Source organism: Acinonyx jubatus, chromosome E2 (assembly GCF_027475565.1).
Source record: "Acinonyx jubatus isolate Ajub_Pintada_27869175 chromosome E2, VMU_Ajub_asm_v1.0, whole genome shotgun sequence".
Lineage (NCBI taxonomy): Eukaryota > Metazoa > Chordata > Mammalia > Carnivora > Felidae > Acinonyx > Acinonyx jubatus.
The window spans coordinates 13,437,262-13,454,032 of record NC_069396.1 but is presented as its reverse complement, the minus strand read 5'-3'; the positions used below and the strand labels follow the sequence as shown (position 1 = coordinate 13,454,032).

Here is a 16,771-nt window from a genome sequence, read left to right as displayed (position 1 = left end):
AATCAAAATACATCATAGCTGTGCTTCATGTGGGGGATGGCAAAAGGTACCCTGGAAATGTAGACTGGAGACGCGTGCTGCGGCATTCAGTCTGCCGGGACTGTTTTTACCTTCTCCACATGAAGACCCGGTATAACAAGAGCTAACTCAATAGCTGTTCCAACGACAAAAGTCTGTATTCTTCAAAAGGCAGCTCTTAATCAATTCACTAAAACAATTTACCTTTTTGAGTGCTTTTGTCTTTTATTTGATGATCATCTTTTTTTGGCAAATTAAGCATAGTTTTACCAATTTTTGAGGCACTTTGTCCCGACTAATTAATTGACCCCCTAATTAATTAATTTAAAATTGACTTTACAAGTAATTGTTTTAAATCAGACATCCACTGTTTGTAATTGTTTTGTATTTTTGTAGATATGTTTTTCCATTTTGGCTAAGCTTGCATGTATTAAGAAATCTGGGGTTAAGCTATTTAAACTTTCTTTCTTCCAAATTTAATTTCAGCTTAATTTTTTTATCATTTATCTTACAATAATTCAATACCTTTGACAGATATTATGATGTAATTGTATTTTTCTTTATATGGTTTTTTATTTAAATTCAAGTTAGTTAACATACAGTGTTTTTAATTTTAATTGTTTTTCATTTAAGTGTGTACAAATTTAATGCAAAACACTCAAAGGGGGATGAATTTTTGTTGTTTTGGCCATTATGCAAGTGAATGCTCAAATTATATAAAGCTTTCAAAAGTCTAAGATTGTACCTCAAATACATTTGACATTGTAGGTTAACTGGCATCTGGACAAGCTAATTAATGGGTAAACTAGCTTCAAATGAAGTGAACAGCAGCCAGAATCCTGTATTTGAGCTATTGCATAAATTCAGTTTAAAAGCATCATGACTATAAATATGAAGAAAAGGGACAGATTTTAAGTCTATTTGACATTTTTTTTTTTAAGTAAGATCAAGTAAAAGATTTTTCCACAAATGATTTTCCATAAATAATTTTCACACACTGCTTCCCAGTGAAGTCAAGTAAACATTTAAAAATTATTATTTTCTTGCAGTACTGTTCATGTCCTTGTGAATCATAGTTAATAAGTATAATTACTATATAGTTTTCTTATAATTATTCAGTGAGGTTGGTTAATGATAAATAGGCTGACACCCCCCCCCCCAGATGCTCCCTTGGCTGCCTCCTTCATTCTTAGGACAAGGGACCTTACAATTAGCAGACAAGTGGTACTGAATGTCACCACCCCAACCTGAAGGTATACCTTCTGTATCTTTAATCAGAACCAGCCATGTTAGACATGCAAGATCGCGGGAAAGCTTCTACAAGACTGGCCCTTCCAAAGCAACCAAGCTCTCTGATACTGTTCAGAAAGAAATAAACATCACAAACCAGGTGAGCACCCTTTTCCTTGTCACAGAAGCCCTGTAAGCCTGCCTCCCAACTAGTTTTCTCCTGACTAGTTCTTGCAACAAATACCCCCCTAGGCTAGAGGGATTTGAATGAACCCACGGTGGCAGGAATTCTAGTTATATTGAAATATTACTTTCATTTTACGGCAAGGTGTTGACTTTTAATTTGGATATCCTCTCTTGTTTTACAACCCTCATTGGCTCCTTATTGCCTTAAGATTAAGTTTCAGCTTTTCATGTATATTTTAATCAAGAATCATTTGTTAATAAAAAAAACAGATGGGGCGCCTGGGTGGCTCAGTCGGTTAAGCGGCCGACTTCGGCTCAGGTCATGATCTCGTGGTCCGTGAGTTCGAGCCCCGCGTCGGGCTCTGTGCTGACAGCTCAGAGCCTGGAGCCTGTTTCAGATTCTGTGTCTCCCTCTCTCTGACCCTCCTGCGTTCATGCTCTGTCTCTCTCTGTCTTAAAAATAAATAAACATTAAAAAAAAACAAAAACAAAACAGAAACCCATGTGGACAGACTTAAATAAAAGCAGATTTTAAGACTTCTCTAATAAGATGAAATAAACATACTTTTCTTTATTCTGCCCAACTAAGTACAACTAAAAACCCTGCACATTGTATACAAAACTAACATAGGAGACCAAAAGGTGAGGAGAAAAAATCAGACTACGTAGGATCCTTGGGACCTAACAAACATCACAATGGTGAGTTCCCTGAGTTTTCTTTTTACTTCATATATCTAAAACTGGGTGCAAAAGGAGCCAGCAACCCAGAAACATCAACAGACACAAACCAAAAAAAGCTCCAACAAAAGCCTGCTCCCACTGGCCAAAGGGCCAGGAAAAGAGCAGCCCAGCAAGACAGAAAACTTTCATAGGAACTTTTCTATTACAGAAGCACCTGGGTGGCTTAGTTGGTTAAGCATCCGACTCTTGATCTCAGCTCAGGTCTTGATCTCAGAGTCATGAGTTCAAGCCCAGTGTTGGGCCCCATGCTGGTCATGAAGCCTAATTAAAAAAAATAAAAAGACCTATTATAGTCAAACAACAGAAAAATCTGTGGCCATATCTGACCCCTGCTAGCAAAGTCCCATGGGGAGCCTAGAATTATACCTTATTCAGGCTGTCATAAGATGTCCCAAACCTCTTCCAGAGTTGTGTTTGAGAATGTCCAGTGGGGAGGTAGAGCTTTCATTACCCCCTACCACCTCCACCTTTTATTGTAAAGACACCACTTGGGGAGCCTTGTTCCACCCCAACCCAATGGTAATGAGACATCCCTCCCTGCCCCACAATGGACCTCCCTACCCCAAAGCATCAGCAGAACAGTAGCAAGGTACTCCTACCCCTCTCCACCAGGGAGGTATCTGTCTACGACCAGTGGGAAATGGGAATTGCCACCCCTCTCTGGCAGTTATGAGAAGTCTGAGTCAGAGATCTGTACCCCCACCCCCACCTGGCAGTAATGAGCCAGTGCCCCACTTCCCCTGGAAGAGTGGTGTCAGAGAATGCCAGCTCAAACAGAAGATTTAAGTAAGATCCAGAGTCTCATATAGCCAAAATTCCCCAGGTTTCAACTGAAAATCACTCATCATATCAAAAACTAGGAAGATCTCAAACTAATAGATGCCAACACTGAAATGACTGTTAAAATTATCTGACAAAGATGTTAAAGCAGCCAACATAAAAATGCTTCAAAGAGCAACTATAAACATGCTTGGAACAAATGAAAACATGGTTAAGTCTTAGCAAAGGAAGAGAAGACATAAGGAACCTAATGGAAACTTTGGAACTGAAGAAATAACCAGAAGTTAAAACTCAGTTGGTGGGTTCAACAATAGAATGGAGGGGACAGAGGAAAGACCCAGTGAACTTGAAGACATAACAATAGAAATTCTTTGTATTGTATCTCTTTGCTATTGCTCTCAAAACAAACTACTTCAAACTTAGTGGTTTAAGACAATGCAAATTTTATCTTACACTATGTGTATACCTCAGAAGCTTGACACAGGACTCACTGGGCTAATGTCAAGGTGTTTGCAAAAGTGTATTCTTTTCTGGAGATTTTGGAAGAGAATCCATTACCTCACCTTCTCCAGCTTCTAGAGGGCACCTGCCTTTCTTGGTTAATAACTTCCTCCCTCCATCTTCAAAACTAGCCATAATGGATCAAGTATTTCTCACATCACATGACTCCAGCCTCTTCCATAGTCACATCCCCTTCTAACTCTGTTAGACCTGCTTCTTCCATATCTCAGGGCCCTTGTGATTACATTGGTCCCAAGGTAATACAGGATACTCTCCCCATCTCAAGGTTCTTAATCATCAATAGAGTTTTCCCCCATGTAAGGCAATATATATACAGGTTCCAGGGATTAGGATGTGGACATCTTTGAGAGGCCATTTTTCTGCCCAGTCTAAACAAGGGAGAAAATAAACTCTGTTTTGAGTCTTTTGAAAGCCTATTTGAGTCTAATGAATAAAAAAAATGAACAGACCCTGAGGGACTTGTGGAATTATAACAAAAAATCTAATATCCTTTTCATCAGAGTTCCAGAAGGAGATAAGAAGTAGGGTTGGGATGAAAAGGTACTCGAAGATATGATGACTGAAACTTCCCAAATTTAGCAGAAGATGTAAGCCTGTAGATTCAAGTATCTGGGAAAATCCCAAATAGGACAAACCTAAATAAATCCATACCAACACACATCATAGTCAAACTTCTAAAAACTAAAGACAAAAAAATCTGGAAAGCAGGGACTCCTGGCTGGCTCAGTTGGTAGAGCATGCAACTCTTGATCTTGGGGTTGTGAGTTTGAGCTTCACGTTGGGTGCAGAGATTACTTAAAAATAACTTTTCTTTTTTTTAAATCTTGAAAGCAGTGAAAGAGGAACGACACCTTACATATAGGGGGAAACTATTTAAATGACAGCAGATTTTCTTATCAAAAATCATAGGGGCCAGAAGAAAGTGGCAAAACATTTTGCAAGCACAGGAAGCAAATAATTGTGAAGCCAGAATCTTATATCCAGCAAACATATGCCTCAGAAATGAATGGAAAATGAAAGCTTTCTCAAATGAAGGAAAAGTAAAATAATTTGTTTTTAGCAGGTCTCTCCTAAAAGAATGACTGGAGGAATTTCTTTAAACACAAAATAAATAATAAACGAAAGAATTATGGAACATCAAGAAGGAAGTAAAAATATGGCAGGCAATTATGTGTGTAAATTCAATATACTTCCCTCTCCTCTTGAGTTTTCTAAATAATGTTTATCAATTAAAACAAAATTTATAACACTGTCTAATATGGTTCTAAATGGATGTAGAGGAAATATTTTAGACACTTATAAAGGGAGGAGGGTGAATAAGCAGTTGACCAGCAACATGGTAAATTCTATAATTGAGGTGTGTATGGAGGGTGAAGCTCCAGAAAGATGAATAAATAAAGTTCTGTTCCTGGTAGGTGTTAAAAGTCACTGAAGGCTTCATAGAGGAGAAAGACTTACTCATGTAGGATGGTGTTTAGCTGCAAGTAACAGAAAATCCAACATTAGTGGTCTAAATAGAATATGTTTAGATAAGGTAGACAGTTGCTTGTATTGTTAGAGGCTCTTTGGTGTTTGAAATTCTCTTGACTTTTCTTCATGGTTCCAAGATGGCTGCTGCAGCTCCAGCCACCACTTGTGCATTGAAGGCAAAAATAAGAAAAAGTAGGTATTCTGCACTAGGTGGACACTGGTAATTATTGATTACATTTGGATTGAATTTTCTACATGCTGGTTTTCATGTCTTCTCAAGTATTTTCCTCTTCAGCAGAAGCCTTTTATTTAATTAACATACATAATATTTTTTCTACATATGTTTCTATAACTCTCATCCCTTCTAATATATATGTATATGTTTGGGGTTGTTTTTTGTCTTTTGGGTTTTTTTGTTTGTTTTGCCTTCTTCTCTTACTGTATCTTCTTTGCCTTTAGTGAGAGGCCTCCCTCCACGACCCTACCTTTTAGTTCCAATGATCTTGTCCTCTCTCCCACCTTCGCAACTCGCTCTCGAGGTCACACCCTGAATCTCACACCAAAAGAAACTGAGATGCTTCTGAACTCTTGACTTCTAAGATTCCTTTCTCTGACCACCACTTCCCTTTCTTACATCTAACTCACATCCATCCATTTCAGCTCTTCTGTGCCCTCAGTCTGACCTTGATCCTTTGTGACAACACTCAACTGTATTCTTACTATCCAAAGCTTCTCCTTCTCACCAATTTATATTCCCACTAACAGTGCACAATACTAATTTTGATAATGGCCATTCTAACAGGTGTGAGGTGATATCTCATTGTGATTTTTTTTTTGCATTTCCCTGATGATAGATGATCAACTTTGTTGATATGATTACATTAAGAACCTTGAAATGGGGAGATTATCCTGTTTTATCCTTAGCCCTATGTGATCACAAGGGGTTGGGAGAGGTGGAGGCAATGGGGATATGTTGGTCAAAGGGTGCAAACTTCCAGTTTATAAGATGCATAAGTTCTGGGAATCTAATATGTACTTGGTGACTCTAGTTAACAGTAGTGTATTATACATGTGGAAGTTGCTAAGAGACTAGATCTTAAACATTCTCCTCACACACAAAAAAATTGCAATTATGTGAGCTGATGGATGCATTAACTAACATTGTGGTAATCATTTTGCAGTATATATCAGTAACAAATCATCTCATTGTACACCTTTAACTTATACAATGTTATATGTCATTTACATCTCAACGAAGGTGGGTAGTGGGAGAACCAGAGGAGTGCGTGATAATATCCCATTTTTTGAGCACTAATTCTGTGCCAGATGCTATGTTAAGTACTTCACACACATTTTTTTCATTGATGCTGCCAATGATTCAAGGTAGGGGCTTTAGCCCCACTTCATGGATAAACTGAGACTCAGAGAAGTCACTTGTCCAAGGTCAAATAGTTAGATTATAGCAGGGGTGGGATTCAAACTCATGACTGTCTGACTCAAAAGTCTACATCCTTAGCCAGTGCTCTGTCTATACCCCTCTGCCAGCAGATTCCACTCTGGGTAAGAGTTGTGCAATGTGGAATACGTCTGTTCCCTTAGGCTCCCACTCAGTCATGATTGGTCAGAAGGAATGTGCACAGAAAGAAGCACTGAGAGAACCCATCCCTGAAGATTCCCCAGGCCTTCCCTGCCTCCAGAAGAAAGCTAGGGTTCAGAGAAAGCCTGTGGGGAGAGAACCAACTGGTCCCTCTTGACACCATCTCACAACGCTGGTAGAAGGGCTCAGACTCTGTCACCCCACCCCTCTCACCCCTCAACCTTTCCTGCAGGCTCGCTTCACCCACGGCATGTTCACCATCTACCCTGGGTTCGGCTCCATCCCTTCCGGAGGAACCCAGGTTATCACTGTCGATTGTGTGGCTGACCCCGTGGGAAGATGTGAGGAATTCATAGCTATCGATATATCTGACCGAGACCCAAGAGATCAGCCTGGCGGCATTCCTTACAGCCTGTTGGCAGAAGCCTGTCTACCAGGTACTGGGCACTCAGATTGGAGAGCACCCCCTTAAAAGACCTTGCCCTCCACCAACCATGCAAATGTTTAGCAGATATAGCTGAACTGCTTCCTCTGGGTCCTTAGAACTTCTTCTGGTGTCTTCAGCCATATTTTTCCTTAAAGATTTATAAGGCATGCACAGAAGGTGTGCAGCTTTAAACTCCTAGTCTTCCTGAGTTTGGTCCAGGATTCTCAGATGAACAGTATTATCTGGGAATCGTGGTGTAATGAGATATGGCACAGGACCCAGGAACACTGAATCCCACTCATGGCCTGGCCATTCCCCATGGGCAACATACACACAGAGAACAATGTTCAGTGACTGTGCATATTATCACTTTAACTCAGCAAGATTCGGGTAAAGCACAGAGAGAACTCCTCTTGTTTTGCTGTAGACTCCCTGCAGCCTCACACCAACATAGGCCAAATGCCCCCTTCTTTCCCAAGTCCACCCCGGATCCTAGAACTAACCTCTCCTTACTACTGGAAGGAAAATATGGTTGGGGTCTGGTAACCAGCAAGAGCAATACAAAAAAAGAAGAGAAGATAGAATTTGTGACATCACTCCCACCCTCTTGTGTGAATTCCCCTACCTCTCCTCTTATGATTGTCCTCCATCGGAATCAGATCTTCATATTAGCAACTACAGAAAGCAGGAACCAGGCTATCAGGGCTCGTCTCTCATTCTTCCCTCCACTCCCCAGCCTTCGTGACTGACAACAGTGCCTTGATATTTGAGGAGCACAAGATTTGTAACAGCGCTAGCCTGCTCAGTGTCCTACAGACCATAGAGAGTGGGGGGCTGTTTGTGGAGGATGAGAACAAGTTCATTTTCTGCAACGTCCTGGTGGGTCATCAGGCCAAGGCTCGGTTCAAGATCAGCAATGTGGGAAAGATCGCCTGTGATGTGAACATTGTAGTTAAGCCCATCTCCAACAAGGTAAGCAGCCCCAAATGGCCCTGGCCCACTGAAGCTGGCAGGAAGCTATGGAAAGAGCTCTTGGAAACCCTACTCTAGAGCCTCTAGGCATGAGTGGGGATTATCTGGCTCTCAGGCCCTGCTGGAAATCATATGAGGTAACTGGGCAGTTTCCCCTAAGCCAAGAGCCATGCATTTCTCTCAGTGGATGTCTCCTCTGGGTTTTAAAATGGTACACACCAATGAGTAACTCTCTCATCCATCAAACAGCCACCTATACCTATAATAGATCAAGCATTGTGGGGAGAGCCAAAGATGAGTGCCAGCTCAGGGAGGCTGCCTTGGGTTGCACATTTGTCTGGTAAGGAGGATTAGGGGGATGTCAGGGTATAAGGGTAAGGTGAAGTGATGAACAATTGTTAACCCCTGCTGCATTCTAGACACAGTGTTAAATTATTTACATTTATTGCCTCATTTCCTCCTCGCAGAAAGTTTGTATAACCAGACTTTGTATTATTATACTCATTTTATAGTTAGAAAAATGAAGCCTAGGGATACAGGGCTGGGTTTAGAGCCAAGCTTCATCCACATATAAGGTAAATAATAAATGCCTATATCAGGGCCTGTAGATTTGAAACTCCTTTCCTCTCTGAGTTAGACCATACTGAGGTCCTTTTTCCTCACAATAGAGCAGCAAATTAAGGATACAAAGAGAGAGGCTTAGTCAATAGACGATCAGATGTGCTGCAAATACTGTCTGGTCTCACCTCAGCTCCTTTAGTTCTCTGCCCAAAGGTGAAATTTTGACCCAGGTGGTCCTTGTGCCCCAGAGCTGGCATTGTTCACATGGGTGATGGTGGCAGGGAGATAACTCAAGGGCTGGCCTAGTCTAGAGCTGAGAAGAGTGTGTGCTGTCTCAGGAAACTGTCACCACAGAGGGTTAGGGTTTGAAAGGCTATCTCATCCCTTTTATGACTTCTCTCAGGCCCCAATGATATCCAGTCATTACTCTCTGACCTTTTTTTAGACATGAAGGGACAGCTTTCTTTCTATTCCACACTAAAAACATAAAAAGTGAGCAAGCCTTATTCCTAAATGATAGGTTTTTAACAGGGCATTTGCATACATATTCTCCTCTTCCCCAATTTGCATAATATCCCTTGAAAAGAGCAAAGAAGCCTTCGTGCCCTCAGCTTAAAAATAAGAGGAAATAGTTTTGAATCCCATTTGCCATCATTAAGAATGCAAAAATCCTTCTGAGGCCTTGCCAGGGGTCCCTACAGTCTTCCCAAAACACAGCCGCAAGATGCAGACAGATCAAGTGCTATGGGAGGTTGTTCTAGCTAAAGCTCTTTGAGTTGCAAGGAGCAGAAACCAACCCAGGATGGCCCAAACAAGCAAGGTTTGCTTCAGTAAATCAGAGACCTCAGACCAAGGTCAGAGAACACCATGTAGCCAGAGCTCTATGGAACTGGAATTGTCACCTGTAAGGCAACTTTTAGAAGACCAACAGAAGCTCTGTCTTTCAATGGCCATGTGCCACTCACTCATGGTGTCTCCATTGTTCTATTCTCTAGTCTGGCGTCCAATTCAGGTCCACATCAGCAACCACCAATGACCTTTGGGCATCTTAACTTGTTTGAGAGAGAGGGAAAGAAAAAGGTGGCGGGGGAGGGGGGGGCACTATCTGAGATATGGTTTAATTCGCCTGTTTGAGTCAAATATCATAGGTCTAGCCAAGTCCAGCTAGTTATTGCTCAGGAGTGGGTCCCAGAGTATCTAGGCTGTTCCTTCTAGGGACATGACTATGTACGAAATGTATGGAGCATGTCTACCACAGAGTTTGGATGAGGAAGATTTTACAGCAAGGGCAGTAGAGATAAGAAGTAAGTCTTATTTGATGCAAAGTAGCTAACACACTGATCCCTGCTCCCCCTCCCCAGCTCATTGCCCGAATCGTTGACATTTTTGATGTGGAACCCAATAAGATGTGTGTTGCCAGCCGCTCACATGCCTTTGCCACGGTGACCTTTACCCCGCAGACCATGCAGACCTACCAGTGTATCTTCGAGGCTACCTTGGATGGCTTGCCTAGGTACCAGCTCCCCAGCTCCCTCTCTTACAGCAGGGCTGCAGGCCACACCCTCTATGGAATGTCCTTCCTGGCATGCCAGGCTGACAGGCCTCCATCTTGCTGTTCCCTGCAGCAATCTGACCAAGAACCGAAGCCTTGTGTTTGATATCGTCGGGGAAGGGAACCTCCCGCGGGTGACGGTAGTGCGACCAGTTCTCTACAACCAAAATGGAAACCCCTTGCTCCTCTTTAAGAGGCTTCTGCTTGGTCAGTCAGAGAAGCTGCCTCTCATCCTCAAGAACAATGGCACCATCCCTGCCCAGGTACCATTGGAGGTGAAGTATGGGATGGAAAGGGAAAAGAATGATTCAGAAGAAAGACTTCTGATGTTGAGGACTCTGCCATCCCTGATCTATGAGGACTTCTTTGATGTTCCTCATATGTTAGCCTGTGTAAGACATGGGACATGCAGAGCCCAGTCAGCTGTGGTGTCTGCCCTCCAGGAGTGTAGGAAAGCAGATTAGATAGCACACTCATAGTTACCGTGTGAAGCAGTGTGCAGTGATATACCCTAAGCTGAGTAGGAGGATTATGGTGTTCTTGGTATCTTCCTTACTCTTCACTTTTTTTCTGTAATGAACATTGCATTTTTAATAAGGAAGAAACTAAAGAAACCTCATTAGGGGTGAGAGTTTCAACATCTGAAGGGACTTTGGTTCAGCAGTTAAATTTATGTTTCTTTTTTACAAACAAAAAGTGAAAAACTGTGTAGGTGTCATCCAAAGAACCATAAGACTTTCAAAAATGATCTTCTCCCATCTAGGGGAATCAAGGAAAATTTCACTATAAAATGACATGCAAGCTGGGCATTGCAGGATAACTAGGTTTCAGGAAGGGGGTATGACAGTGAGTGCATCCCAGCTGGAGAAAGAAGACTGGAAAGACAAAGGAACAGAAGGGGGAAAAAAAGTGTCATATATAAACAGGAACTAGTCAGCCCCCAGCTTCTTGAGAACACAGGGGATAGTAGACAAACAGTGGAACATAAAAATAGAAAGATGGAGTAGGGACAACTTCTGGGAGGCTTTGGATTCCCTCTATACTTTAAACCCTACAAGATGTTATGACTAATATTGTTGGGTTTTGTTGTTTATACAGTTAAGGCTTATTTAGATTTATCCACATAGTTATCTTTTTTATTGCTGTTCACTCCTACATATGCAACCTTCCATCTGAAATCCTTTGCTACCTGATGAAGAAATACCCCCACAGTTCTGCTGGTGTGGTGAATTCTCTCACCTTGTGTTGAGAAATCTCCATTTCTTCTTCATTTTTTAAAGATTTTTTTTAGCATTTATTCATTTTTTGAGAGGCAGAGAGAGACAGTATGAGTGGGGAAAGGACAGAGAGAGAGGGAGACACAGAATCCAAAGCAGGCTCCAGGCTCTGAGCTGTCAGCATAGAGCCTGATGCGGTGCTTGAACTCATGAACAGTGAGATCATGACCTGAGCCAAAGTCGGACGCTTAACTGACTGAGCCACCCAGGCGCCCCCATTTCTTCTTCATTTTTAATGTGATCTTTACTTTCCATCCATTTTTCTCTCCACTCCCTTCTGCATAATTTCTTGGGATAATTTCTTTAACTTTCTCTTTAGCTATGTCTAATTCACTAGTAAACCTTCCATTAAGTTCTTAAGTTATTATATCTTTCAGTTCTAGAATTTCTATTTTGGCTGCTTTTCAAATATGCATAATCAGTTCTTAAGACTTCTAGTTTTGTGCTGAAATTGGCAGACTCAGCTTTATTTCTTGAGCATAGTGATCACAACCATTTTGCCATCTGTACCTGATAATTCCAAAATCTGAAGTCCCTGTGGGTCTGTTTCTGATATCTGTTATTCCTGCTCATTTTTGCCCATGTTGTCCTTTCCCCTCGTGTGCCTGGTTATCTTCAATCATGTGTTGAGTATTATACTTGAAAAGTTATTTAGACCTAATAAGACTAAGGATGCTGTTATTTTTCTTCAAAGACAATTTTCATTTGCTTCTGTCAGGTACATTGGGACCCTAGAAACTGGGCATCACCTAAAGCTGGTTTTAGGGCTTGAGATTTTCTGGATTGTGTATATGACTCAGAGCAGGATTGTTGCCATTGGGAGGCCTGGTTTATATCCAGCCTATCTTTGGTGCTATCAGGCAGTCCTTTGGAGTTGCAATCTACTGCAAAGAAAACACCCCACCTTTCACAAGACTTTTGCCCTCTTAGTACCAACAGGCCATCAAAAGCACAGCTCATTCTCCCACATACCTCTTCCTGACTGAGTCCATGTCAAAAACAGTCCATAAATTTAGGCTGGCCTGTCTGGATTCCCATGCTCTCCCAGATCTTGGTGTGGTTATTCCTCATTATCTTCTCAGCTCTGTGATGCTTTAAAAAATTTATTGTTCTTGATGTTGTTGTCTTATTTGTTGTTGTTTTGAGTCCACATTACCTAGTTTACCATCACCCTGCATTGTTTCCATTATTGTGGCTTTATAAAATGTTCTATCATCTAGGTCAATAAATTCCTGCTCACCCACTCCCCATTTTTCTAAGTTTTATTAACAAATTTTACAAATCTAGTCTCTGAGATGCACTTTAGACATCATTTTATAATATTCCTCAAAAAATCCAATTGGGAATCCTATGAATTATTCAGGAAGAATTTCTACTTATAGAGTATTTAGGCTCTTTGCCAGGAACAACATTTAGAATTCCCATCCATTTACCTAGATCTTTTTTATGTCAATTTTTTCCCATATAACTCCTCCATATAGTTTCTTACTAAGATTACATCTACACATAAAATTATTTTTTTATCTTAGAAGCTTCCTACGTAGTGTCACTATTTCTTTCTTCTTTTTACCTCATTTCTTATATTGTTCAATTGTGTTTATGATGGTACCAGCATTACTATCTTCTAAAACTGTATACTGATTTCTTATACCCAAAATCAGATATATGGCTTTAGCTTTAGCAGATACATGGCTTTAGCAGGTATACTGCTTCCACTGGTCTAGAAAACATCTGTTTTCTCCAAGTAAATCAAAAGCCCACTTTGGTTTTCTTCTTATCTTGGTAGGCTGCTCAATATGACACTATCAGGTAACTAATGCATTAGTTCCTGGGAGATACTGATTTTTAGGAACTCACATTCATGTAAGCCTTCACAGAATGACAAGTATTCATTTCCATTTTATTAGTCTAGTATATATTTTACAGCCGCCTCTGTCAATAGCAGAGGCCTCGGCAACCCCATTTTGATACTACTTAGCTGGGTAATCTGGAAAGTCACCTGTATTCTCTGGACCTCCAGTTCCTTACTTGGACAATAAGGGCTGAACTAAACTTTCATTTTTCCTCCCCAGATCTAATACTTATTTTATCTCCCTTTTAATAAGAAACTCAAAAACATGACCACTGGGCACAATGACCAGTGTGCCTTCCCAAACAGTACAGTATCTCAATCCAGACTCAAAACCCATGAGCAGCCTGTAAGCTTACCACTCAACCTTGTTTTCCTTCTGCCAGCTGCATGTTGACCTGAGGGACCAACTAGGAGTCTTCTCTCTGAAAGGGTGGCCCACCACCTCCTACATCTACATCACAGAGGAAAACAAACCACATGCAAAAGGTAGGTAGGGGGAGTATAGCTTCTAGAGGGCAATGGGTCTCAGAAGCTGTTTTGTTAGGAAACTGATGAGGATCCAGCCAGAGTGGGACGCCCAGTCTCCTCATAAATAGCCTCTGCAGGTAAGGCTCCTTCCCACACTAGAGCTGCCCTCTCTTGAGTCAGCATCTTTATGGTTACATCTTCCTTTAAACTGGTTCTAAATTTCATGTCTCTCTCTCATCTTGGCAGCAAAGAAAGCTCACACGGCCTCCCTGGTGGTTCTTCCTGGAGACACAGCTGGATTTGATGTCATTTTCCAGTCCCAAAGTGTTGGGAGAATGACAGGCATCATCCACTTGTCAGTGATCAACAATCAGTATGAGGAGACGAACATCCACATGGTGGGAGAGGGTTATGAGGATGACATCACCTTGGACAACATCCATGGGCTGCTGGTTTCCAGCAGCCATGAAGCCCCAGAGATCTCTGAGGTCATCGAGGAAACTACTGTGGAAGACTTGATAACAGGTGAGAAAAACAGCCATGACGTTGGCTCAGGTTATTTTATTTTATTTTTGTTTTAATTTTTTAAATTGTTTTATTTATTTTTGAGCATGAGGGTGTGAGCAGGGGAGAGACAGAGAGAAAGGGGAACAGAAGATCTGAAGTGGGCTCTGTGCTGACAGCTGCAAACCCAATGCAAGGCTCAAACACACAAACTGTGAGGTCATGACCCAAGCCAAACTGAGCCACCCAGTCACCACGGCTTAAATAACAGGCCAGCCAGCTTCCTGGGGATTTAGGAAAGCATCTTCTCCTTGTTACTGTATGTTCCTTCATTCCTGGCTCAGACAATGCCTTCAGTCACGTGTTCCCTCGAGGAATATTTACTGAGCATCAGCATGCATGTACCAGGCACTGTGCTGAGCCCTGCAGTTCCAAAGAGTAGTACAAGAGTCTCAGGGACTTATAGTTTTAGCTAATTCCAGTTTAGCTGAAAAGTGAAATTCAAAATTCAAATTCCAGATTAGCTATGTGAGCACATATCTCTCTGTAGTTGTCCCTGTTCATATCTCTCAGCTGTCTCCTATTGGCGTGGTCTGCTTCATGGGAACCATGTATCCCAGATATTCCAAGAGCAGTCATGGGCTTGTTTCATTAAAGAAGGTGTAGATTTGTGCCACGTCTAGAACATCATTCTCAGTAGCCTCACTACCCAGTGCGCTTTCTGAGAACCAACAGCATCAGCAGCACCTGGGAGCTTGTTAGAAGCAGACACCACCCCAGCATTTCAGGCCTACTGAGGCAGAATCTGCATTATAGCGAGATCCCTAGGTGACTTCTGTATACACTGTATACACTAAAGCTCAGACATGCTTCCCCACTGTCTGTCAAGCACTGCAGCTTCTTTTGGCTGACTATATTCTTTGGGGTAGGAGAAAATTTATTTCATCATTATTATCAAAATGCATTTGTTAGGCAACTGAATTGTGTGGCTAGTTGGTATGAAGTGAGTTATAAACACATGCTCATAGTTTTTCTAGGAGCTTGATTATAATCTTGGAATGTAGCATTGGACAGTCTCTACAACATGGCTTAAAATCAGTACTCCTCTTTATGTGGTGTTCCACCCCTCTGTGTGGCTACGAGGTGACATCTCTCTTGTCAGGGGTCAAGCAGGAGCCAGCAGCGAACCCTAGCTCAGAAATCAGATTTCATAATTATGATAGGGTTACCACATTTAGAAAATCAGAAAACAGGAGTCCCTGTTTTAATTTTTAATTTTAATTTTAATTTTAAATTTTAATTTCAGATAAATGAGTAATTTTTTTATTTGTGTGTCTGAAAATATTGTATGGGACATAGCGATACTAAAAATTACACATCATTTATCTATAGTTCAAGTTTAACAAGGGGTTTTATATTGTATCCTATTTTAACCCTTAATAGTATTGTTTCAGCAAATAAATGGAGTTGGGGACCTATATTTTCTCTTGAAGGTGAGAGCCAAGGTGGTTGGGTGGATGGATGGATGGATGGATGGACGGACGGACAGATGGACAGGTAGATGGACTAATAGATTTCCCAAGGAGGGAAAGTTTATGCTATGTGACTCCAGCTTTTCCAGGATAATCATCTGCGGGGGGGGGGGGGGGGTTGGGGGGGGAATGCATGAGGGTAAAGCACCATGTCTTTCAAGTGTTGCCTCCTCAGGAAAGGGAGCCCCGGGAGGAGGCTAGGGAAGACTCACAGACCTTCTGTTTCTGTCCATAGCTGCTCTGGTGGACCACATCCAGTTTGGAGATTGCCACATCGGAAACAGCTATAATGTGAGCTTCACAGTGACTAATCACAGCCAAGCGAATGTCATACGGTTTGAATGGCCCCTTTTAGCTACAGTTTGCTTTTCCCCACAGGTAAGTGAAAGCCAACTGCTGTTTTCTGGACTCCCTTGGTGTGAGCCAAACCCAATTTGACTGTCAGTCTATATTCATGAACGTGTGGGATGAGATGGATGGCTCTCAAGCTGAGAAACAGCCCAGGAACCATCCGTTACTCAGACCAGGTACCAGAGGACACAGTTCGTGTCCCCTCTGGTCTAAGAACAGAGAATGAGGTCTGATGAGACTGTCGCTAGGCTGAAGTTGAGGAATTCCATGCAAGTCTCTATGGATGAAATAGGTCCCAGAGTGGATAGGGATAGGGGCTAGGGTCTTCCTATCCCAGATTGTAGACCTGTGTCCCCGAAGGTATATGTTCGTTAGAGCATTAGGCCTGCCAAAGTGGCTCACTGAAAGCTAAGATGGGGGTAGTGGGTTCTGTGGACAACTGAGATTTAGCACATTTGCAAATTACATCTTTCTCTTTCTCACTCAGCATACTAAAATCTAGTTAACTTTATTTTACCTGGAATCCCTTTCAGCATCTCACAGCACACATTTTATGAATTGCTGGCCAAAGCTCAACGTCACACAAGGCCTAAGACAATGTGGTAGCAGATCCTAGCCTCTGGCTACCTGATGCTTTTCATAGACAGTTTGCTGCTGAGTTCCCAGGACAATTCATATACCCAGATATATCCACTGCCTGCTGCCCAGTTTCAGTCACCAAGGCTGTTCAA

At 41.8% G+C, this 16,771-nt stretch overlaps 1 protein-coding gene across 8 annotated transcripts in view; it reads left to right on the top strand.

Moving 5' to 3' along the window:
* HYDIN (HYDIN axonemal central pair apparatus protein) overlaps positions 1-16,771 on the top strand; it is a 438,409-nt gene that overhangs the window by 372,373 nt on the left and 49,265 nt on the right. For 7 of the 8 annotated variants that reach the window (XM_053211099.1, XM_053211098.1, XM_053211096.1 and 4 more), the window contains 8 exons: positions 1,297-1,408; positions 6,777-6,981; positions 7,708-7,943; positions 9,866-10,017; positions 10,130-10,319; positions 13,569-13,671; positions 13,900-14,178; positions 15,925-16,067. In XM_053211099.1, coding sequence (XP_053067074.1) covers positions 1,297-1,408; positions 6,777-6,981; positions 7,708-7,943; positions 9,866-10,017; positions 10,130-10,319; positions 13,569-13,671; positions 13,900-14,178; positions 15,925-16,067 — 1,420 coding nt within the window. Of the gene's footprint in view, positions 1-1,296; positions 1,409-6,776; positions 6,982-7,707; positions 7,944-9,865; positions 10,018-10,129; positions 10,320-13,568; positions 13,672-13,899; positions 14,179-15,924; positions 16,068-16,771 lie in introns of those variants that run through there. The other variant, XM_053211101.1, reaches the window with a different exon arrangement.